Source organism: Nuphar pumila, chromosome 9 (assembly GCF_984573655.1).
Source record: "Nuphar pumila chromosome 9, dmNupPumi1.hap1.1, whole genome shotgun sequence".
NCBI classification, from domain to species: Eukaryota; Viridiplantae; Streptophyta; class Magnoliopsida; order Nymphaeales; family Nymphaeaceae; genus Nuphar; species Nuphar pumila.
This window is the reverse complement of record NC_143257.1, coordinates 5112185-5138836: the sequence shown is the minus strand read 5'-3', so window position 1 is coordinate 5138836 and position 26652 is coordinate 5112185. Positions and strand designations below refer to the sequence as shown.

Here is a 26652-nt window from a genome sequence, read left to right as displayed (position 1 = left end):
CAAAGATAGTTATATCTAATTAGGTCAAGGAGTGTGAAAGTTGTAAACTAGACAAAAGTCATGCTTTGCCATTTGGTATTAGTAGTTATAAGTACTTGCATGCTTTTGACCTTGTGCATTCTGACGTGTGGGGGCCTTCTCCAGTTCAGTCTCAGGGAGAATCTATCTACTTTGTTACCTTTGTTGATGATTGCATAACATTCACTTGGATCTACTTCACTAAAAGGCGTAGTGAATTGTTTGACATTTTCAAATAGTTTTATGCTATGGTTGAGACCGTTTTCGACTCAGTTAAAAATCTTATGCTTTGATTCAAGGGGAGAGTACATCAGTACTCAACCTCTTAGTGGAAAAGGAATAGTACATAAAAAAATCTTGCCCATATACTCCATAACAAAATAGAGTAGCTGAGCACAAAATAGGCATATTCTTGAGACTACTCATGCACTTCTGTTTTCTGGATGTGTCCCTAAAATATTTTGGGTTGAAACAACATGTGTTGTCGTCTACCTAATCAATTTCATGCTTTCTCATGTTTTAGCTAGAGATACATCAATTTACAGGCTATGTCACATGGGTGCGAGTGCGACACGGGTGCGGTGCAATTTCAAAATTTTTGGACACGGGGACTCGGCTATATATATATATAAAATAATCATTTTTTAGTTTTTTACCCTAAAAATGGATGAATATAGACTCGGTCAACATTGACCGAGTCCAAAACATGGACGGACTCTGCCCCGGTGCGTTGATCGAGTCTGACTCTTCGTTGACCGTGTCTGGCCCATGTCCGAAGCCGCACCCGTGTCGGGGCGTGTCGACGCGGGTGCATCGACCCCCTATCTGAGTCCGTGTGACATAGTTTACAGGTTATATGGTCATACCCCTGACTATACGCCCAGGCGAGTTTTTGGATATACTTGTTATGTATTGTTGCCCGTGAGAGGGACAAACTGGTGAATAAAGCGTCCCAAGTCTGTCAAGTGTTGCTTTATTGGTTACCCAAAGGGTCAAAAGGGATATCGTTGTTACGATCTTGTATAAAAAAAGTTGTGGGACCTCCAGACACGTCACATTTTTGGAGCATCTCCCTTATTTAGATTCTTCCATTGGGGAGAAAACTGATGAATCAACCATTTCATTCCTTGTTCCCTTTCTTTCCAAAGAAAAGCATACTGAAACAAATAGAGAGAGTTGATGTAATACCCAAAAAATTTAAGCGGTTCTATATGATTTGGGCTTAGGATCCGTTACCTGGATCCATAAGAAACCTGCAAATATGTATTAAAGTATATATAATAAATAACTAATATTATTTATTGTAAGAAAAATATTAATTAAAATTGGGTACGATGGGCTGAATCCACAGTTGGACCCAAATGGATCCAACCCATGGATCCACTGTTATTTACGCGACCCGGATCCACATTTCTAAACATCCGGATCCAAATCGCGATCGGATCCAGTGTCACGGGTCGCAGTTCGGACCCAGACCCGGCCCGCACCCTGCGTAATGAAAAAAAAAAAGAAAAGAAAAGGCAACCCGATATGGGTTGCCCGATAAAAACGGAAAAAAAGGAAGTTAGGGTTCAGTGTGAACCCTAACTAATATCACATGGGAGGGGGTGGGCCGGAGCGCAGCCGTCGGGGGTCGCCTCTCGTTAAAAGGGCGAGAGGACCTCGCCCTTCGGAGATCGCCTCTTCCGTTCTCTCCCACCCTCACCTCTCGTCTCCCTCTCTGTTTCACTCCCTTTCTCCCTCCATTATTCTCCCTCTCTATCGTTCTTGCACACGCTGGCGGGAACTCCATCGTCAGCAAGCCTCCCGACCACCTGCTGCAAGCCATCGACGTCAACGACCCTTGTTCTTGCAACATGGGCAACCTCCCTGCTCCCGATCTTGGTCGTCACGGCAGCACCCTCGGAGTTCGGCCGAGCATTTCTCGCATAGCCAGCGTCAGCCACACCATTCTCCTCCTCCAGTCGCCGGAAAAAGGTAGGATTCTACACCTTTTCTTGTCCGGTGTTGATTGCATCCGGTTGTGTTTGGGTCGGTCCAGGGGAACCCCGATTTTTCCCTCACGTCACGAGCATGTCAAACCCCGATTTGGGTGTGTTTCCAAGATGATGATGGGAGTCTTGACTGCTGAAAAACTCTAACAGGTAAGTGGAGGTTTCCAGCAGCGGTGATCCTTGTTGTAGGATCCTGTGCTACTATTGTAAGAGTTGAGTGATTCTTGAATGGGATTGGGTTTCTGTGGGAAGATTAGAAAGGGGTTTTTCTTTTGATTTGTAACCCTTTCTGATTAGATATCAATTGATCTCCGGCTGTGGGTGTTTCTGTCATGCCGAAACTTAAGGTACGCATGGTGTGCTCCAATGCGGTGTCGGGATCTCGGTGGCCACTACACTGATTTGGATATTTTTTTTTCTCTCTTACCTAACCCTAACCTGGGAAGATCTCAAATCCAATAGATTTGGGGGTGCTTGGTTAAAGCAATGGGTAAACTCACCCATGAAAAGAAGAAAAAAGAATACCCCAAATTTGGGGTTTTTCTGTCGATCTTGATGCTGGATAACCAGATTAGGGGGGGGGGGGGGGGGAAGGGGGAAGTGTTCCATGAAAGTGAACGTTGAAGGTTGTTTCTGATTTTTATTGGTAACCCATAGCATGTTGATATAGAGTTTCTGTTAGCTTAATCTGCATCAATTTCATTTAGAAAGACATAACCTGCTTAATTCTTGTCAGTCCTAATTGGAGTCTGTTTTAACATACTTCTGTTAAATACCTGTTGGCCGATCTCTGGAGCCTGTTTCATTTAACAGTAAATAACATCCTTATGTTAGTTCTGGACAACCGAATGTGTTCATTTCATTTGGACAAACAGAACATTCTTATATGAATTCTTGAATTAGCTGAATGTGTATATTTCATGCTGAAAAGTTCAACCTAATTACCTTAAATCCTGTTAACCGAGTCTTGTGTCTGTTTATTCTAAATATAAACATGTTAATTTAATTTCTGCTAACCAATTGTGATTATTACATTTTGTAAAGCATGGCATCTTTATGTTCATTTCAGGACAGTCGAATAGTGTATAAGTCGATCAGCCTTGTGAACTGATATCTTTGAGTGCTTTGATTTCAAATGATCAACATATACTTAAAATAATATATATATATATATATATATAGAGAGAGAGAGAGAGAGATTGATTTGAACTCGAAATGTCTAATGAATTGGTCCAATTGATTTGAGGTTGATGAACCAGACATTTATAGATATAGACAAACAACTATGAGGTCAAAACCTTGGATCAAACTTTTTGAATGTCTTAGGCTCTTATATATTTAACCAGTTGCACCTGCGTGAATAATGATACTAAGTGGGTTACATCTATAGTTATAGATGCTGCACCCAGTTGTTGTTTGGGCTCTATAGGGTTCTTTAAATTTCATTCTTCCAGGTTTCTTTAGTGCTATGACTGATTTACATGAAATACCACGTGCTTAAACCGTTTTTTTGTCAGAAAATGTGTTATTTGAATTGCTTGAATGCAGTATGTTAGTTGTGGTTGACGAGTGAGATTGATATATTGGTTTCAAATATATGATGGTGCACTTAGTGACATATGGATAAGTGCCTTTCCGCGAGGCAGTCACTTGGGAAAACTTTGCCTAGCGGGCAATATGGATTGATTACCCGATGCGGGTATTTGGGCTATTAGCCTGTGTGTTATGACAATAAAAATGATGAAAACTTAATCATGAATGTTGGGCGACCGACTGGTTTAAAGGTACCGGGGTCTTGGTACTTGACAGTTTAAAGGTACCGAAGCACTAAGAATAATGATCATAACACTGATAAGAAACTTAAATTTAATTTATGTAGCCTGACTGGTTTAAAGGTACCCGGGGCTTGTGTGCTTGACTGGTTTAAAGGCACCGGAGCACTTTGAGTGGGTTTATGCAATCAATATGACAAAGGATTGGGACTGTTTTATACACCTTGGTAAATGACTAAGGTTGGGACTTCTACTACTATGGTAGTAGAAGGAAGTTGGGGAAATGCCCTGTACTTCGGGAAAATTAATTAAATGAAAAGATCAACCCACTCAGTTTTGGGCCTACCTTGGAGAGGGTAGGTGATACAAAACTTCGAGGACTTGTGTTTTGGTTTCGAGCGTAAAGCGACTCGTTGGTCCCCTATCCTCGGAGTCAGAGACCCGAACTACCTATGTGTCATAAGTGGTAGTTTCACGTCTTCTGCAGAAGTTAGGGATGCATCCTGTTTTGGTTTTGGCTTTTGCGAGGTTCTCTCGGTCACTGTCCGCTCCCTTAAGATTTCAGTCTCAGTTAAAATGTTCGGGTTAATAAAACAACCTTGAATAATATACCATCGAACGTTCTCTTCTGAGATGGTTGCCTTGGCCCGTGTGTACCCGCCGAATAAGATAATATAAACACTATTTAGAACAATTAGGTATCACAGTGTGTGGAGTTACTATAGAGACAATTTCATATTCTTTCAAACATGCTTTATATTCTGAGCTTGTGATGAAATGCAAATCCTGAAATGCGTAGATATGAGATAATTGAATTCATATTGTTACTGTTACATGAAAATTATGCATGTTACTGTTATTGTTGTTACAAAATATGCTTTACTTGTTTAATTATAGTTGTTGCATAATCTGCTTACTTGCTTAGATATATGTCTGTTATTGTTGTTGCATAGTCTACTATACGTGCTATTGTATATGCTAAAGATTCACACATGACACTCATCACATACTAGATTCATGATATACCTGCATTAAAAGTTACAAATTCCCTACTTAGATAGTTATGGTCTAATTCCTATAATTTTACTATTTTCAGGTGAATGGTAGCATTTACAAGCGACTGCAAGATGAGGCATCAGATCGAGATTTTGGATTTACTGTTCCAGGGATCGCTTGGGTTTATTGTAATTTAATTGTTTATATCATTTAAAACTCTAATATTAATTTTCATTGATAATGAAATAAAATAATTGTTTTGGGTTTTCTCTCCACTGTAATGTTCTGAAATGCTTAACCCTATAGTATTTCTTGTTTCTGCTGTTATAAAAAAAAAGAAAAGAAAATCCTGAAAAATATGGGTTAAAAGTTCGGGGCGTTACAGTTGACCACTTCAGGTGTACACTCACAGATCACAAGATTCTGATTGTGTCCTTTTTATTTATAGACTCATGCATGATCCAGATGGTCCTTTTGATATCTAGCCCATATCCACCTATGATGATAATGATGAGACACCACAGGAGATATTGGTAACTCAAGTAAGGTGCAGTTCACGTCCTTTTGTTCTTCCTATCCATTTTGTTTCTTATGAGTCATTTTTCTGTCCAACATCAACCATTTCTTGTTTTAGTTCATTCTTATGTTGAGTTAAACACTTATGATAAAGCTGCTCTTCAACCGGAGTGGCAACAAGCTATGGTAGAGGAATTGACTACACTAGAAAGGATACATGCATGGGACTTGACCAAGTTGCCTGCACGAAAAAAAAGCAATAGGATGTTGATGGGTGTATAAGATAAAAGACAAAAGCAGATGGCAACATAAAAAGGTATGAAGCGAGGCGTGTTGTAAAAAGCTACAATCAACAATTTGGGATTGATTTGTAATGAAATACAAGTGCCAAAAACAATATCACAAAGTAGCTACAAGAAGGAACAATCACATAAACACAATGTCTCTAATGGACAAGAAACATATACAAGGGAGAAGATAACTTGAAATAATATAGGAGCCTTTATTGAAATGCTTAAACAAGCATTAAAAATAATGGGGGAGAAGTCCCCTTTAAATATACCACAAGAGGGGGGCCAAGGGAAGCTCCCCAATGATTCTTAAGGGCGCCCCTTTTTATCCCTTTAACAAACCAAAAAGAAAAGAAAAAAATAAAAGACATGAATATATATATATATATATATATATATATATATATATATAACACCCTCCTTCAAGCTGATGGTGAGATCACCGAGAGTTTGCTTAGGAGAAAGTAGAAACGGGGTGATGGCAAGGCTTTGGTGAAGAAATCTACGAGTTGATCCTCTGAAGTGACATATGGTAGTGGAATAGTGCCTCATAAAAATTCATCACGAACATAATGACAGTCCATCTCGATGTGCTTTGTTCGTTCATGGAAAGTGTGATTGCTAGCAATGTAAATGACACTCTTATTGTTGCAACATAACTTCGAAGGAGTAGAGAGAATGACTCTCATATCTTTGAGGAGACTTCTCACCTAGACAAGTTCAGTGGTAGTTGTGGCCATCGCCCAATATTCAACCTCCGTGGAAGATAGAAATACCTTCTGTTGTTTCTTACATCTCCAAAAGATTAATGATTTTTCAAGAAAAACGCAATAACCTGTCGTAGAAATACGATCATTGGGGTTACCACCATAATCAGAGTCAATATAAACAATTAAATTAGGAGATAAAAAAGAAAATAAAAATAGTCCTTTGGTTATGGTTTTCTTCAAATATCTGATAATTCGCATGACGGCATCCATGTGAATAGTAGTAGGAGCATTTTGAAATTGACTTGCACTGTGAACAACATGAGCAATATCTAGCCTGATAATAGACAGATATGTCTGTGATCTAATCAATTGACGATAAGGAGTAAGATTTTATAAAAGAGTTTCATCATCGACTCTCATCTTACCGTTGATTACTTCTGAAGTCTCTACTTTCTTTCCGTCGGTTAAGCCAGACTTAACAATAATATCTTATATAAGCTTCATCTGAGACAAAATATATCTCCAAGGAGAATATGCAACTTCGATCCCCTAAAAAATACCTTACAAATCCAAGGTCAGACATATCAAAATTACTTTTAAGAATATTTTTAATAAATTCAATGCCCTTTTTATCATTCCCAGTGATGATCATGTCATCAACATATAACATATAATAATAAAATAGTTATGTGTGTTAAAATGTAATCGATATATACACACACACATATATATATATACGTATATATAGAGATACATATACATATATTATATATATATATATGGATATATATTATATATATATTTCTTATAATGCCCTAAAGGGTAAAATCATCATTTCCTATTTTACGCATATTCTCCTTTGAATATGCTTGAAATTTTTCTTTTTTCCTTTTTTTCTTTTCTTTTTTCAGCCTTTAGGGGGCCCACAATATAGACGTCGGGCCCCTCGAACAGTCTAAATCATCTACATGGAGCCCCTCCAAGGCCTCCATTTCATGTGCTATAAATAAGGGCTCAACCCCATTATATTGCTTAAGCTTTGAGTCAAAGCTCCCTCCTATTTAATAAACATTCTATTTTTTATGCCTTTGTGCATTGGTGATCTCTTGTATCTTTTGTGCCTTTGCGCACACTTATTTCAAGTGTTCTTCTTGTGCCTTTGTGCAGACATTATACTCTCAGCACTTGGTGCTTTTTATACACTTTGTCTCTTTGAAGACATTTTCACATGGTATCAAACAAGGTCTCTAGAAGAAGAGCTTGAGTATTGCATCATCACGGTGGTCACCTCGAAAACGTGCCCACTCCTCATTCTCATTCTTTTGGCATAAAAAGCTCTTTCAAATTTTTTCAAGGGAAGCGCAATACATCAAGTAAGCTCAAAGAAAATCCGTTGTGGTAAGATTTCAAATTTTTAAAGACTCTTTCTTTCTCATAGAGGCATTTTCATGGGGGAAAAGGATTCCCATTTTTCCCTAAGATTTAAACTCAATGGGTCCAACTATCATGTTTGGGACAATATAAAAGCTCATATCAAGGGAAAAGGCCTTTGGAGCTATGTCAAAGGCACAATTCTCGAACCCGAACCCGAACAAAAAATCACCATTATTGAAAAAGGTGAAATTAAGGTTCTTGATGGGGAAGAAAGAGAAAATGCATTTGAAGAATATAATAAGAAACATGAAGAGTGAAAAATGAAGAATTATAAAATCCTTTCATGAATTTTTTCTACGGTAGAAACAAGAATAACTGCCAACATTTTGAAATTTAAAAAGGCATTTCAAGTTTGGGATTATCTTGAGAGGATGTATAGCTCAAGAGACTTATCCCATAAGTATTTGTTAAAATTGTAATCTCATAGTTAATCTCATATGTGAGATTAACTCTATCATATGTAATCTTATCCTTTAATTTAGCTTCTTAGTTTAGTTAGAATTAGACTAGTTAGAATAACTTTTATTTTTTGTTTTAGGACATTGAAATAGGCTTATGCCTTTATTGACTGAAAAGTCAATAAAGCATAAAGCATTGTTTGTTTTAGGACACTCAAATAGGCTTATGCCTTTATTGACTGAAAAGTCAATAAAGCATACAACATTAATTGGAGTTTTTGGACTCCCAACAACTCTAATTAGAGCCGTTGGGAGCCCAACGACTCGCCCTCTCTAAGCTCCTTTTCAGCCCTATAAATATGGGCTTTTACTTCTTGTTTATATAATTTTTTGTGTGGGTTTATCCCATCTTAATGAGATATATTTTTCTCTCTTGGTGTGTGCACTCTTTTGAATATTTCGGTTCTTGTGAGTGGGTTGAATGAACCTTTGTGTTCATTGAGAAAGATCTTTTGTGAGTTTCTTTTTGAAGTTTTGTTTGGGGTTCTATTTCCTTACAGTATTATCTTCAAAAAAAAAGGCATTGACCCTTCAACAAGGGAAAATGTCCATTAGAGAGTACTTTGCCGAATTATCATCCATTTGGGATGAACTTGCACTCCTTGAACCCAAATGGAGTGGAGAATCTATTAACTAAGGCATAAGTAATTGAAAAATGATCATTTTTTCAATTTCTTGAATGGGCTTAGATCCGAATTTGAGCAAACTAGATCATCGCTTCTATCTTCTTTTACATCTCCACTTCTAGTAGAAACTGAAAGATTTCCACCGCAGCCCTATTCTGCAGAAAATAAAAGAAGAGAAGAGAGAGAGAGACTTACAGGAAAAAGGGAGGAGGTTGCACACACGTTAACACCTCTCAACCCTAATATGATTACTTGTACATGATTTACAATATGTGAATATTACAAAATGCCACTGATTAATGAAAAGAATATAGCACATGCTGAAAACAATATAAGTGAGCAGTTTGGATCCATCAGACATTTGGATCTAGACCCAATCGTTCCCATACTTAATGCAGCACCTCTTATCACCCTCCCTCAAGTTGTACATGGTCCTGGACCATGAACAACTTGCTCTTGAGAAACCAAAACGGATGTTTCGTTAATCCTTTAGTGAGAAGATCTGCAACTTGTTCTTTTGTACAAACATACAATGGTTGGATTTCCTTAGTCTCCACCCTTTGTCTGATAAAATGTTGGCCTATCTCAATATGTTTTGTGCGACTGTGATGAATAGGATTAAAGACAGTGTTAATGGCACTTTGATTATCTACCTTTAACATTGAATCCTTGACCTTTTCTCCAAGATCCTCAAGCAAGTGTCTAATCCAAGTCACTTCAGTAATACCGACTGCCATAGATCGATACTCAGCTTTCGTGCTAGATCGAGCCACAACTTTTTATTTACGACTACTCTATGACATAAGATTTTGCCCAATGAATAAGCAGTAACTAGATGTAGACCTCCTCTCATCAGGGTCTCCCGCCCAATTTGCATATGTATAAGTAATAAGCTTATGCCCTATCCTACCTCCCTCACTCTTACGATAGACAAGACCATCTCCCATTGTTCCCTTCAGATAACGTAATATCCTTTTAACTGCATCCATATGAGTCTCTCTTGGATCATGCATAAACTGAGAGACCTGATTAACAGCACAAACAATATCAGGCCTAGTAAACGTAAGAAATATCAGGCCTAGTAAACGTAAGATACTGTAAAACCCCAACAATACTTCGGTATCTAGTGGGATCGGTGCATAACTCTCCATCATCTGCATTTAATCGCTGGTTTAAAACACTAGGAGTCCCAACAGGTTTACAATCTGTCATACCTGTTTTATTCAACAAATCAAGAGTGTATTTCTGTTGCAGCAGAATAAGAGAGTCGGTCTGCCTATCAACCTCTACCCCAAGAAAGTATCGAAGGTCTCCAAGATCCTTCATTTTAAATTTTTTCATTAGAAGAGTCTTCACTTCCTCTATATGTTTCTCTAAACTCCCACTGATGACAATATCATCCACATATATGAGCAATACAGTGATTACGTTTTCACTTTTGAAAATAAAGAGGGAGTAATCGAGGGCACACCTGCAAAATCCACATTCTTGGATTTTGAGAGAAAAACTGTCAAACCACGATCTCGAGGCCTGTTTGAGACCGTAGAGAGATTTCCGCAATTTAGAAACCCATAGCCGAGGATCTCTTTCTGCATATCCACGAGGTTGTTCCATGTATACTTCTTCCTTTAGATCACAATGAAGGAATGCATTTTTAACATCCATTTGACTTAATTTCCACCCATGTTCTACAACCAAAGATATTACTACTCGAATAATGCTTATTTTAACCACGGGACTGAATGTCTCATCATAGTCCTCACCAAACTGTTGTGTAAATCCTCAGGCCACAAGTCTCGCCTTATAACGCTCAATGCTCCAGTTGGGTTCATATTTTATTTTATAAACCCACTTGGAGCCTACTACATTTTTTCCTTGAGGCCTAGGAACAATTTCCCAAGTTTGACATTCACGCGGGGCATCCATTTCTTCATTCATTGCCTCTATCCATTTTCGGGATTGAAATGCTTGCTAAAAGAAAATGGTCTCATCTTGCTTTGCAACTTGAGTCATGAAAAGTTTAAAATCCAAAGAGAAGTTTTTGTAGCTTACCCATCTATGTATAGGATGTCGTGTCCTCCCAGATTTCCTATTTTGTTGTTGTTGTTGTTCCTGACTCCTATTATTATCACTTTCAGAATCCTACTCCCTTCTCGCCGAGTGTATACAAATCCTGAAAAACGATGAGGCATCGCATTATCCTTTCCCTCTGCATTAGATTGCAAATCTTTTATATCATCTGAAGGACATGATAATGAATTGCTGATCTCATTTCCATGAGTGTTCTCTGCGAATAATTCAACACTCATCCATGGATCATACACTTCAACTAATTGTGAAGGTTCTATAGACGTACCCAAATTTTTCTCATCAAACACAACACTTCTAGAGATTTTGATCCGCCGGGCTGCGGGATCATAACACCTAAACCCCTTATACTCATCTGCATATCCAACAAATTTGCACTGATCAACTTTGTCATGAAATTTATTCCTCAATGAAGTATCAATATGAACATAACATATACTTCCAAACACCCGTAATTCACTGTAATCAGGATGATGCCCAAACAAAGTGTAATATGGAGATTTGAACTCCAAGAGTGACATGGGTAAACGATTTATTATATGAACAACTGTATGAAAAGCTTCTGTCCATAATGATATGGGCACATTACTATCATGCATCATGCTCATGGTTGTTTCAACAATATGTCGATGTTTACGTTCGGCAACTCCATTCTGCTGAGGAGTGTAAGGACAGGAAACTTACCGAGTTATTCCATTATCTCGTAGAAAAGCAATAAAGTCATCTGAAGAATATTCCCCCCCACCATCACATTGAAAGCGCTTAACTTTAGACGAGAATTGTGTTTGAATCATTGCATGAAATTCTCGAAATAATTAGAACACTTGTGATTTATGCCTCATGAAGTAAATCCAAGTATATTGAGAGTAGGAATCAATAAACAAGACATAATATCGAGAACCAGATAAAGAATCAATGGGAGTTGGTCCCCATACATCAGAACGTATAAGCTCAAAAGGTTCAGAAGCCCTTTTATTTAGAACATTGAAAGGAAGCACATGACTTTTGCAAAGTTCACAACTTGAACACTTGTTGACATTCAAATAAATAGACAAACTGGACACTGGAATAAGACTCTCTGACACAAGCTTTTCAATAAAAACACGACTACAATGACCCAACCGACCATGCCATAAATCTGGCTTATTACATCGAAGAGAATTATCAACATCTGACTGAAGACAAGAACTATGAACTGATGACCAAGAAGATGAAGGATGACTTGGCTCCAAGGCTAACTCCAATGAAGACGATGAAGGACTGTCAGGAGGATCCTTGAAGACATACATGTTTCCTTGTCACTCTCCCTTAGCGAACGTCCTCTTCGTTTGAAGATCCATGACATACACAAAGAAGGGAGTGAATTCGACAGAAGAATTTGTATCGTCAACAAGTTTAGAAACTGAAATAATATTTTTTTTAATATTTGGAGCAAGGACAACATTAGACAAAGACAAAGAAGAAGATGACATAGGAATGTGTGCACTACCAATGTGAGTAATGGGGTGAGTTTTTCCATCACCAGTGACTATATTCCCTCTACCATATTCCCTCTACCGAAATAAGGTGATAGACTAGACAGTTTACCTGTAAAAGAGATGAGAAAATCCAACAGGGAAAAAGGATAAAACAGTTGATCATGAAAATATAATGACAATCCTATTGCTATACAAAAGCTGAATCCTCCTGCTAATGACAGAGACCACGTGAACTGTTAAATGTGAGGTACAAGGGGAAACAAGATAGTGTGGTGTTCTTTTGTTGTCATCTTTGAGGTACTAAATTGAAGAAGATGATCACCACCAAAAGAGGAATAGACAAAAATTCCCCTCCACTAAAAAGGTAGGTACGAACATCCTTCACCACCACAAGAAACATAAAATTCTCGCACAAGTGAAACAAGGGAAAACTCTCAATAATAGAACAAGAGTGAAAAAAATCAAGAACATTCTGCAGATCTTGTCAAGAAAATGGATTGTATATTAGGTTTATAATTTCTAATAAACTAGACATTCATTTATCCTTTGATTATATTGTGAAATGTCTTATCAGACGTGATGATTTTCTGTTATTCTACAAATATTAAGATTGTGCTTTGACTTAAATCATTAGCCAACAGTCTTCTACAACGCCTATAAAATGATACTCTGTGATAAGGCCAAAATAATGCTGAATATGACCAGTTCATCATACTAGTAGTCAAATATGAATTTCTGATTATCTTTAGTATTCATATTATGTTATATTCATCATAATATTATTGTCTGTGTTTACATGTCTAATTCATTTATAAATGATCCAATATACTAAGACATTCCTCTATTTGAAATTCTCTCTATGCATGCTATGCCACACTTATTGAAAAAAAATGCCCATTGTACAAACATTAACAATGGAGATAAGTGAATTCAAAAGGAAAAGGTTGTTACAAATTGCAATGAAAATCAAATTCCGCTGACTTCAACAGTCATATATACACAACTACTAGATGAATAATAATTGATTGATCGCATGACAAGAAAAAAAGAAAGATTGAATCACATATTCACGAGGTTGCTAAAACAAAATATCACAACCAAAATTCAGTAGGACACCAACCTCTTCCCCAAAGGCATCTAGATATGGTGAAGGCCATGGTGATTGACGAGCAGATCTTTGCAGTAGGATGGTGGTCCTCTGTTTAAAGAGTAATAATCATAACTTTGAAATGGAGGCAACAACAAGCAGCAAAACACAATTCAGGGAAAACATTAAGCCAAATGACAGTAACATATTCAAAATCAAACCTTGATCAAAAGAAATATGCCGATACCAGCAGCACAAGACATCGCATGCTGTTGGCACTCACTCTCCCTAGTCAAGAACGAAGTTACAACTGTAAGTAACCACCATGATGCACAATCCATACAAGAGTCTCCAACGAGAGAACTGCTTCATGAAAACGTAAAAGAGTAAAAAAAAGAAGAAAAAGAACCTGCAGCAAGAGAAACGTCTGGGAGAGCATAATCTACCACATAACAAGCATAGTGCTGGTTGCTCCAAATTAGATTTGCATTGATGGCATTGACTCTTTATATACCTAAAACAACATACACACTATTATGGGACAACAGCCAAACCTCACAAATTTGTTCCTCATGTAGCAGAACAAGACAGTGAACACACTTTCAGGAGGACAACAAACCTCTCCAAGAGATCCTGGTAAAGATGAGGCAAACGTATTAACTGAAACTGAACACCAGGGCAAGAGTATATACATCCATAGCCACGAACACCTAACCCCTTGCGAAAGTGCTCAATCCATTTGAGGGCAAGAACATTTAGTGTTTCATCCTCAAGAACAACCTCCATTGCAGGAATCTGGAACAAGTCTTGTAGCTTATGTACCTCCTCAAGCTCCACAGAAATACTATCAACAGATTCCTTTATATTATCATTCATCCCTCGAGATATTTCTTCCCATCCATGATAGCTATCACAAAAAGGTGCTGATGGAGAACGTCTTAGTAATTTCCATAATAATGCACATCTCCGCAAATATGGAAGGGTAAACCGATGTACCATGACAACAGGTGGCAAAGAAAAATCCAGATAATTGGATGCAAAATATTGTTGACCAACTGCAGCCTCAACCATAATCATTTGAACAGAACTGATAAGACGGTGACCAGATACTAGTTCTGATAGGTCAAAACCATATTTAACACATGTTATCAGTGCCTGCATCACAACAAATATGGTAACTATTCTCACATACATTGCAAATTAAACAAAAAAAAACATTTCAAACAAAAGAAAAAATTTCAAGAGAACAGACGGCTAGCAGAGTTACCTGCAGTACACAGACAGCATAGAACAAATGAACAAGAGGCACAAATGATTCCACCCATGATGAAAGAGGAATTGGTAGACAAAATAAAACCCACATCAAGGAAGAAAATGGATCATGTACAAGAACGGGGTCAGCAGCTCTTTTCCAAAATTGGATGTCAGGGAAGAACTTTCCCTTTCCACCCTGCAACAGTCGTGACATATCACCTGCCAAACAAAATGTTGAAAAACATAAATTAGATGAAAAATCATGTACATGTTACATCCTTCAAACTCTAATACCGTTATTGTTAGAAGATGCTGAGGTTAATGAATGTTTTTACAACTAGTTGAGTACTCCTACTATTTCCAACATATGAAACATTTAATGTTTGAATTGTTTGACCCCAATGAAGATCTCTCATGGATTGAACATTAGCATATTGGCCACAAGCATATGACTACCAAGATCTGTTCATTAATTGGGGGAATAATCAGCACAAATTGGGATTTTTGAGGGAACTATTGATCATTTGATTAGACAGTTTACTTTTAATCTCATTACTCATGCACCCAATGCTTGGTTAATGTTTAAAGAAACTTCTCTTTCTTTGCTTCCAAAGAGAAAAGGTCAACTCAGAATATACTTCAGCCTCCATCCATAACACTTGCAACCATTTAAAGTTTTAAACCCTGGCATATGCATGCTGGTTAAGATCAAGGCCTCCTTCTAAGATGCATTTTCTCACACACCTAAGTCAGTACATAAGTTTACTCTAAACATAAAAATCCTAGAAAATGTCATTCCTTGAATTTGCCTTGCGAGGAACAAGGTTGCAATCCTGCAAGATTTGCTACAGGACAGCATGCTATGTATACTTCCACACATTAAACTTTTAGCATGAGGGGGCAAGGACCACATTGATGGAGGAAATGTCCATTAGTTCACATTCAGAAACTAATGCATGGATCGTTGACAGTGTCACTATGAATCACATGGCTGGAAATCCAGGCAATTTTCTAACCAAACTAAGATTGATAGCCAATGATGGGATTGTTAAAAATGTATATACAAATAATGCACATAATATATATATATATATATATATATGTGTGTGTGTGTGTGTGTGTGTGTGTACATACCTATGTATGTATACGTATTGTATATATATATATATATATATATATATATATATGTGTGTGTGTGTGTGTGTGTACATACCTATGTATGTATACGTATTGTATATATATATATAGTCTCTTGTAAATAATTTATTTTATTTTATTTTGTTCTTTTTGACATAGTCAACCTAGAGTTGACTAAGCTTGTTAAAATGTAATGTAATACAGTTAGTTATATTCTAGTTAGATTGCAATTAGGATAGGTTAGGTTAGGATTTATTTCTGTTTTTTAGACATTTTTAGACCTCTTTAGTAACATGTGCTTTTTGACCAAAGTCAAAAAGCACCTGTAGTTGAGAGTTGTTGGACCCCCAAAGGCTCTATTAAGAGCTGTTGGGAGTCCAACGACTCCCTCTTGGCTCCATCTTGTGAGCATTATATATATGGGGTAAAACCCCCTTGTAAAATTACTTTTTGTGTGGGTTTCATCCCACTTGAATGAAATATTATTTTTGCCCCTTTTTGTGTAAAGGCCTTTGAGCATTTTGGTTGTTGTGTTTATTGAGAAAGATCCTTTGTGATATTCATTTGAAGTATTGGTTGAAAGATCTTGTGTTCATCTGCATAACCTACAAATTGGCACATAGAAGCCTCGTCCTGAAATTTGGTTCTCATGGATTTATCAATGTGTACATAACATGTGCATCCAAAAACTCGTAAATTATCATAATCAAGATGTACACCAAATAGAGCATAATAGGGAGACTGATCTTCAAGAATAGGCATAGGAAGACGATTTATCACATAAGTAGCAGTATGAAAAGCTTTTGTCCAAAGACTAATAGGCAGGTTACAACCATGCATCATACTCATTGCACTCTCCACAATATGTCTATGTTTACGTTCGGCAATTCCATTTTGTTGTGGAGTGTACGGGCAAGAAACTCTACGTTGTATCTCATTATCTTGAAGGAAGTCTAAAAGTTCTTTTGAGGAATAGTCACCACCTCCATCACATTGGAGAATTTGAATATTTTGGGAAAACTGAGTTTTAACGTAGGCATGAAAATGACGAAAAATAAGAAAAACTTCTGATTTATGCTTCATAAAGAATATCCAGGTAAAACGAGAGAAACTGTCAATAAAGGATACATAATATTTGCTTCCAGAAGATGAAGGATTGGGGGTTGACCCCCAAACATCAGAACATATTATTTCAAAAGGCATAGAAGCTCTTTTATTTATTTGATAAAAGGGAAATACATGACTCTTGCAGACCTAACAACTAGGACACACTTTGTCCTTCAATAATGAAGGTGAGACAGACTCTGAAAGAAAACCATTGGACACTAATTTTTCAATAAAGACTCGACTACAATGACCAAGACGGGAATGCCAAAGATCTGGCTTATTGCATTTGGATATACTGAGAATACTTTTAGAGACATGATCGGACTTTGGCTTCAGGACACTGAAGGCTGGATCTTCATTGAAAATATACATGTTTCCACGCCGCTCTCCTTTAGCGAACGTCTCCTTCGTTTGAAGATCCTTAACAAAGACAGAGGTAGGAGTAAATTCCAAAGATGAATTTGTAGAATCAACAAGCTTAGAAACAGAGACAATGTTTTTCTTTATATTTGGTGCATGAACAACATTAGATAAAGGAATAGATGAGGACTCAGATAAAGGAATAAGGACATTGCCTACGTTCGAAATAGGGTGGTGAGTCACATCTCCAGTTACAATATTAGACTTACCAAAATATGGGGTCAAAGTAGAGAACTTACATGCATTGCCAGTGACATGAGCTGCTGCCCCAGAGTCCACATACCATACTCCATCATCATTCTGTTTCAAGTTCAAGTCGGCCATTGCAGACAAAAGAAGATCCTTAGCATCATCACTGACCTGGAATGTACCTGCAGTTCCCGTTGTGACAACATTTCTTTGGTTTTGCATTTTGTTCTCATTTTGAGGGTTGAACCAGCAGTTAGATTTGATATGACCACGTTTATTGCACTGGTAACATGTGGGAACACTCTTTGAAGGACCGACAGTGAAATTTGGTGTAGGTAGCAACCCACGTCCACCTTGGATTTGTGCTCCCCTGCCTCTACCACGTCCCCCTCTATAGGAGATATCTCCTCGTGTATGATCAACAATCATGCATGTGGCAAGAACATCATGCGTAGATGATTGCCCTGTTGAAGCATCTGACATGCTTTTCAAAGACATCTCATATTGGAACAATTTAGCACGTAAATCCTCAAAACTGGGCAGCGTAGGCAGGCACGATAAAGAAGTGACAAGAACATGATACTCAGCCCCCAGAGCACTTAGTGTCTGCTGCACTTTTTCTTTATCTGACACTGGGTATCCGACAATTGCTAATTGATATGTGATGATTTTGACTTGATTTAAAAATTCAATAATGCTCATCGACTCCTTTTTTCTTAAAAGCTGGAATTCACGCTTGAGAAATAACACCTTAGCCTCTGATATCTGAGAGTAGGTCTGAGCTAGAGTCTCCCACAATACTTTAGTTGTGCAATCATCAGGAATGAAAACCAATACCTCTTGTGATAATGTGGAAGTGATGTACGCGACGAGAGCCTGATCTCGCTTCATCCAGGCAACAAATGCAGGGTTGCAAATGATGTTCGACAATCGTCCTTCCTCTTTTGCTTCTTGAGTGATGAACTCTGAAGGCGCTGAAATTGAGCCGTCCAAATGGCTTGAAAGATCTTGGCTTCGAATGAAAGGAGTAATCTGCCTTTTCCAAGTCAAATAGTTATTTGTATTTAGTTTTTCGGAGACTAGCTGTCCCAGAAAATTGGAAGAAAGACCAGAGTTGATAGAAGTATCCATTTGTAAATTTAGAAAATTAATACTTGAAGTTAAGAGGAATCAAGGACAAGAACAATGACTCTGAAAATAAATCTGAAATCGAATCAGTGAAGGAAGCTCGACTTGACTGATTTTAGATAGAGTATAGGGCCAAAAAAAAAGGAAGAAAACGTGAAATATGGAGAGTAAAGACAGTCGGCTGTGATAGAAAGAATGAAGACATGTGATTGGTGAAGGAGAAACTGTAGTTGTTGATTTTTAGACCAGTATGAAGAAGGAGAATAGAGATGTTCACGACAGATTTTAACGACAGCAGATCTAAATTTTATTTCAGACCTGTCGAAAATACATCGCAGACCTGAATAAATTTCGGACCTGCGATGAGAGAATATCTGAAGATAAGAGAACGACAATAGATCTGAATTTTATTTCAGATCTGTTAAAGATGGACAGCGGATCTGAAAAGATTTCAGATCTGCAACAGGAATACACGGCAGGCAAAAATAGAAGAAGTAGAAGACAGCAGGAGATAAAGTTCAGATCTGTTAAAGATAGACAGCAGATCTGAAAAGATTTCAGATCTGCGACAGGAACACACAGCAGGCAAAGATAGAAGAAATAGGATAAAGAAGAAGGAAGAAGAACGTGACCTGTTGACAGCAAGGAGAAGTCGACTTTCACGTCGACTGAGCAAGCCTTTCACGCCCAGAAGTTTCACTGCTTGTTGACGGCAAGGGGAAGTCGACTTTCACGTCAACTAAGCAAAGCCTTTCACGTCCAAAAGTTTCGCCGCTCTGATACCATGATAAATTTGCTTATGGACTGATGTGTTCTGTTGAAAATATGAGAGAGAGCAAAGGGGAAGGAGAGAGCTTTCAGAAATCGGCAGCCACTATTCACTTGATGGTTGCGGTAATGCTCTATTAGTCTTAATAGGGTTACAATAATTTTTACATGGACAAAAGTGCAAGGTATTAGTAACACATGTTACATTAGAATACAAAACTCGTGAATAGATATGGATCTTTTATCGGATCCATATCCAGTCCATATTCTAATAAGGAGAAAGATTGATATTTTATGTCTACAAGAGACCAAATGGGTAGGTGAGAAAACAAAAGTGATAGAACCTTGGGGATATAAGATTTGGTATACAGGAATAAATAGGAATAGGAATGGAGCAGGGATTGTTATTAGTCGTGAGTTTATAGATAATGTAGTTGAAGTCCGTAAGAAGGGTGATAGGATTTTACTTATTAAATTAGTATTAGGTACGGATATTATTAATATTATTAGTGTTTATGCACCTCAAGTAGGTTTAGATGATTCTATTAAGCATCAATTTTGGGAAGATTTAGATGGAGTAGTACAAGGGATATCTTATGAAGAAAAGCTTTTCATCTGCGGTGACCTTAACAGGCATGTAGGCATTAGTAGGGATGGATTTGAGAGTATCCATGGAGGCTATGGTATAGGAGAAAGAAACGAAAGTGGAGAAAGGATTTTAGATTTTGGTTTGTCCTATGATATGATCTTAGCCAATACTTGGTTTAGGAAGAGAGAGTCTCACCTAGTAACATTTAAAAGTGAGGTTAATACGAGTCATATAGATTTTTTCCTACTTAGAAAGAGAAATAGGGGTTGTTGCATCGATTGTAAGGTTATAACGAGAGAAAGTGTAGCTACAAAACATAGAGTCTTAATTTTAGATCTTAGAATTAGAAAATGCCACAAAAGGGATAGACATAGGATAGATCCTAGAATTAAGTGGTGGGTACTGAAAGGAGCTAAACAAGGAATGTTTGTAGAGCAGGTAGTTAAGGAAGTTGATTGGTGTCTCCAAGAGAATTCAGAATCAATGTGGAATAAGATAGTGGGTGGCATGAGAAAGGTGGCTAAGGAGGTACTGGGTGAGTCTAAAGGTGGTGCACCGCTAGGTATAGATACATCATGGTGAAACGAGGATGTCAAATTAGCTATTAAGGTTAAAAGAGAGTGTTATAGAAATCTAAGTAAGAGTCGTGATAATGAGAATTTGGAGAAGTATATGATAGCAAAGAAGGAAGATAAAAAAGTAGTTCGAAATGCGAGGGATAAGGTATATAAGGAGGTTTATGACAAGTTGGATACCAAAGAGAGCGAGAAGGATATTTATAGACTTGCAAAGATGAGAGATAGGAAATCGAGGGATCTGGGTATGGTTAGATGTATCAAAGATGAAACGCAAGGGGTTTTAGTCAAATATGAGGAGATTAAGAAGAGATGAAAAAATTATTTTGATAAGCTATTTAATGGAAGTCATGCTCAGGATTTTGGAGACTTCTCCATTCCTTTTCATGAGATGAATCGGGACTTCATGCACAAGATTCAAAAGAAAGAAATTGCAAAGGCTTTAAAGAAAATGAAATCAAGAAAGGCAGTTGGCCCAGATGGTATACCTATCGAGGCTTGGAAATGCTTGGGTGTGAGAGGTTTAGAATGGTTGACAAATCTTTTTAACAAGATTTGGCGGACAAATAAGATGCCTAATGAGTGGAGGAAGAGCACTTTGGTGCCTCTATATAAGAATAAAGGTGATATACAAGATTGCACAAACTATCGTGGTATAAAACTCATGAGTCATACTATGAAACTTTGGGAGAGGGTGATTGAGTCTAGGTTGAGGAAGGTTGTCATGATATCGAAGAATCCATTTGGTTTTATGCCTGGAAGATCAACTCTGAAAGCTATACATCTGCTTAGACAACTTATTGAGAGATATAGAGAGAGGAACAAAGATTTGCATATGGTTTTTATTGATTTGGAGAAGGCATACGATAGAGTACCTAGGGATGTTCTATGGTGGACAATGATGAAGAAAGGTGTTTCTCTCAAGTACATTAGTATAATTAAAGATATGTACGAAGGAGTAGTAACCAATGTCCGCACTTGTGGAGGGGTGACAACCAATTTTTCTATAACGGTTGGGGAATATCAATGATTTGCATTAAGCCCTTTCCTATTTGCTATAGTGATGGATGAGCTTACGATATCAATTCAAGAAAATGTGTCGTGGTGTATGTTGTTTGCTGATGATATTGTTTTGATTGATGAGTCTAGAGCTGGGGTTAATGCCAAGTTAGAATTATGGAGACAGACATTGGAAGCTAGAGGTTTTAAGTTGAGTAAGAGTAAGACTGAATATATGGAATGTCGGTTTAGTAAGCAACGAAGTAGTGATGGGAGTGTAGTGAAGCTTGGTGAGCAAGATATACCGGTGAATGACTGTTTCAAATATTTGGGATCTATCATTCAAAAGGATGGAGAAATTGATGGAGATGTAAATCATAGGATAAAGGTTGGGTGGATGAAATAGAAAAATGCAACTGGAGTGTTGTGCGCGATCGTAGAATGCCATTGCGGTTGAAGGGAAAGTTTTATAGGACGACAATTAAGTTTGCTTTACTATATAGTACGGAATGTTGGGCTGCCAAGAGACATCATATTCAAAAAATGAGTGTAGCTGAGATGCGTATGCTGAGATGGATGTGTGAAAATACAATAAAAGATAAGATTCGAAACGAGAAGATACGTAAGAAGGTAGGCGTTGCATCCATTGAAAATAAGGTGAGAAAGAATCTTTTATGGTGGTTTGGACATATTCGGCGAAGGCCTAAGGATGCTCTAGTTAGAAGGATGGAGAAATGGGAACATATATTAGTTAAAAGAGGTTGGGGTAGGCCTAAGAAGACTTGGTTGGAGATGATAGGAAAGGATATGAATGCTTTGAACCTCACCGAGGACATGACATTGGATAGAAATGATTGGAGGAGAAGGATTCATGTGGAAGACCCAGAATGATTGTCTTATTTGGTTCATATCGCCGACCCCAATTGTTTTGGGATGAAGGCGTAGTTGTTGTTGTTGTTGTTGTCTAGTTTCTTTTTGGACTAGTCAACACAAAGTTGACTAATCAAAAGAGACGCAACGTCTCTTAGAGACTCTCTCTTGTGTATATAAATAGGGAATGACTCCCCTTATAATGTATGCTTCTTACATGTGTGTTGATGAATAAAATATGATTTTTTTATTCCTTGTGGTTACCCTTTTAGTGGGTGTTTGTGTGAGCCCATTTTGCGGCTTGTGTGAGCTATTTTTGGTGCTTTGCTGGAACTCTTTGAGTGTCCACTTTGTTGATTTGGTGAACATCTTTGGGGGATCTTGTTTCCTTTCAAGATGAGAAAGGTTTCAAATGGCTCTGATTACCATGTAAATCTGGTCAGCTATTTCCAAGAGAGAAAGGTTAGAAAGGAAAGAACAGAGAGAAGAAGGATAAGCTGCAGCCAAAATCCCAAAGTTTCCATAAAAAAGGGCTTAACACAATAGGAATACATTTGTACATAACTGCATGACTGCCATGCTGCAATACTCAATACAATAAATTAATTTTTAACAGCCAATATTTCAACCAAGCCACAGATTTGGTGCCATCAGGTAAAAATGACAATGTTGCCCTTGTTCTTTGAGGATATTATCAGTATGCCCCTGAGGTGAAATTCCATGTCCACTTTCTTGATAAACTTAAGCATTTAAGCATACATATTTTTCAATTAGAAAACATCCTGGCTCAAGCTTGGACTTAGACGTGGCTAGTGAAGGTGTTCAAGTTCTGCTCCAGCACAAGCTGAGCTCAAGCCTTGCGCATGCTATACCAAATTCTACAACATGTGCTTTTACTGTGAGGGTTACTGAATCTATAGTCGCCTTCAAAAATCAAACCTCATTGACGTACTCATGTCTACATATTCTCAAACTTAAAGATTAACTAGACAACCAAAATAGAAGACCAAAAAAATTTGTTACCTTTTCGGCTACCATCAGAGAACTCATCCAGAGAAACACCAGAACTTAAAGACTGAGAAAAGAGTTGCATGCCTCTAAACCTCAAAAGCAGCTGAATATGATTCTGATTATGGTTTATTTGGGCAAGTTGGAGCAGCAAGGACAATATAAATCCCGTAGTTGACTCCATTTCCTTGTGTAAAGCTCGCTCCCTAGAAACAGAATCTGATTTCCCATGACGAGCAGCTATTTCAGTTGATAGAAGAGTATATCTCAACACATCCCATAGAATCAGTGAATGGTTTACCCTCCCAGATGTCAACAATGCATTCCCTCTGTCAGGAAAATACAATCTGAAGAGAGTTTGCAAAAAAGGCTCTAAGGCTGGCTTCATGCTTTCATCAAGTCGTGATGATAACACTTTACAGTACCCACTCTTTCTGACCAACTTCTCAACAGCTTGCAGAAGAGACAAAGCTTGTGGAATCATAATTCTGCAATTACCTGAAGCTGATGGAGTTGATGAACTAGTGCCTGATGATTGTCTGTCAAATAGCATTATAGGCTTCTCAATCTTTCCAGAACCAGTAGGTGGTACTGGTAAGACAGAATTTGCAAATCTTCGGCAGACAGGGCAGAGGAATTCTCCCTGAAAAAAGATAAAGACTTGCATTCAGATAAGCACATTAACCAAAACACAAAGAGAAGGTGAATTAAAATACAACTAAATGCTGAAAATAAACTTAAAACAATACCTGATCTGGATCTACAATGTGTACTCCTTCAAAAACCGTTCTGCTAGCATATCTGCAGCAATTAATGACTGTTGTTAGACAGTCAAGACTCTAGAGCAACAGGGTACACAATTTTTTGAAAACGAACAATGCATAAGTACTTATGGAAGCATCAATAAGGAAACAGCCCAATATGCAAGGAAAAGCCAGTTGGTTCTTTTTCTCTGTTCACTTGTGTTTTGCACTTCTTTTCGTACTTTATGGCACTCTAAATTTATCTGAAAATATTGTTTTCAACATCAACATGGATTGGTAACCATCTTCCAGTGCATAATTAACTATAGAAGGTTACAGCATCCATATAAAGCCTCATGAATGACTTACCAATATAGTCACCTATATTGTTCAAGGTAATTTCTCACGTGAAGGTTTTTCTCAGAGTTATTTTCAATAAGTAGTTTTTCTCAAAAAAAACTTGGGAGCTTTAAAAAATAAAAATAATAAGAAAGATAAGGAAAATAATAGTTTTGTATCATTTTTCTTGCAAAAGTATAAGGAAGTAAGTTTGAAAAAGTTTTAAAATACAAAAGAAACAAAAAAATACAAAAAACTGGACTAAAATATATAAAAATATTTTTTGTCCAAAAATATCACAATATCATGAGGGCTTGTTCTGGGACAGATGGAGAGATGAAGTGTCGATGAAAGAGCAGCTCCAGCTCACTCAAGAATGGGATGACAGTGGTCTGCCAGCAAGCTTGTTCTAATCTTCTTGGACACAGTACATTGGAATCCTAATGCACCACCACGATGCCTCTACCTCCTCGACGGAAGTTTCACTGGCACAGTCAGCGAAAGAATCCCCTTTGATGCACGAATATGGGAAATCATTGGTTTGGGTCCCCCCTAGGGATGGCAGTGGACCGGGGGAAAGCGGTGCCCCGCCCTGCCTCGCCCTGTTTGGACCGGGGATGAAGGGTATGAAACGGGGATGGAGGCGGGGACGAAGGTTAAAATCCATCCCCGTCCGGGGGTGGAGGCGGGGATGGACGTGCACTTTTCCCCGCCCCGTTCCCACCATGATCCCCGCCTCATCCCCGCCCCGACCACTTTTCCCCGCAATATCGCTGCCCCGCCCCGCCTCATCCCCGTTTGAACCGGGGGTGGAAGACGTGAAACGGGGATGAAGGCGGGGGTGGAGGATAAAATCCATCCCCGCCACGGAGGCGGGGCGGGGGTGGAGGATAAAATTTTGAGGCGGGGCGGGGGTGGAGACCTTGCCCCCCGCCCCGCCCCACTGCCATCCCTAGTCCCCCCTCGTATCTGGCATACTTAAATTATTTTGAATTCTAGTAATATTTTGAAAATATTGTGATATTTTGCCGATATTATTCGTTGACCATCGTTGATAATATCATGATATTTTCAAAATATCAATGATATTGGTAATTATGCTTGCCATTTAGGACAACAAAAGTGAGCAGTGGGTTGTCAAGCTTAAGCACATGCATTCTTCGGCTATCAAATGGGCTGAGTTATGGTGAGACATTTCAACACATGTAAGTGGACCCTTCAATGGTAACCATCATCTAAGCACATGCACATGAGAATACTAGCTATTGAGTCCTCGAGAAACCAAATATGCAATTGGGCACCATGACCATAGCAGTCAATGGTTGTGGTTAACCACAACCACTAACCAATTAGAGAACAATGTTCTAGATCAATAATAAACAGTGATTTAACTGCTAATGAAATAGTTGTAAAAAACAACAACAACAAAAACAACTACGCCTTCATCCCAAAACAATTGGGGTCAGCGATATGAACCAAAAAAGAAATTCATTTTGGGTCTTCCACATGAATCCTTTTCCTCCAATCATTTCTATCCAACGCCATGTCCTCGGTGAGGTTCAAAGCATTCATATCCTTTCCTATCATCTCCATCCAAGTCTTCCTAGGCCTACCCCGACCTCTTTTAACTAATATATTTTCCCATTTCTCCAACCTTCTAACTGGAGCATCATTAGGCCTTCGCCGAATATGTCCAAACCACCGTAAACGATTCTCTCGCATCTTATTTTCAATGGGTGCAACACCTACCTTCTTACGTATCTCTTCGTTCCGAATCTTATCTTTTATTGTATTTCCACACATCCATCTAAGCATCCGCATCTCAGCTACACTCATTTTTTGAATATGATGTCTCTTGGCAGCCCAACATTCCGTACCATATAGTAAAGCGGGTCTAATAGTCGTCCTATCAAACTTTCCCTTCAACCGCAATGGCATTCTACGATCGCACAGCACTCCAGTAGCACTTTTCCATTTCATCCACCCAACCTTTATCCTATGATTTACATCTCCATCAATTTCTCCATACTTTTGAATGATGGATCCCAAATATTTGAAA

General features: G+C 38.1%; 1 protein-coding gene across 4 annotated transcripts in view; it reads right to left on the bottom strand.

The window, feature by feature from the left end:
• Positions 1–26652, bottom strand: part of LOC149828280 (E3 ubiquitin-protein ligase PRT6-like) — a 151680-nt gene that overhangs the window by 21618 nt on the left and 103410 nt on the right. For 2 of the 4 annotated variants that reach the window (XM_090017491.1, XM_090017490.1), the window contains exons 9-15: positions 24261–24312; positions 23527–24154; positions 14735–14940; positions 14087–14622; positions 13877–13981; positions 13689–13755; positions 13501–13578 (exon numbers count right to left, since the gene is read on the bottom strand). In XM_090017491.1, the coding sequence (XP_089873617.1) occupies positions 13501–13578; positions 13689–13755; positions 13877–13981; positions 14087–14622; positions 14735–14940; positions 23527–24154; positions 24261–24312 (1672 nt within the window). Of the gene's footprint in view, positions 1–13500; positions 13579–13688; positions 13756–13876; positions 13982–14086; positions 14623–14734; positions 14941–23526; positions 24155–24260; positions 24313–26652 lie in introns of those variants that run through there. The other 2 variants (XM_090017492.1, XM_090017493.1) reach the window with 2 other exon arrangements.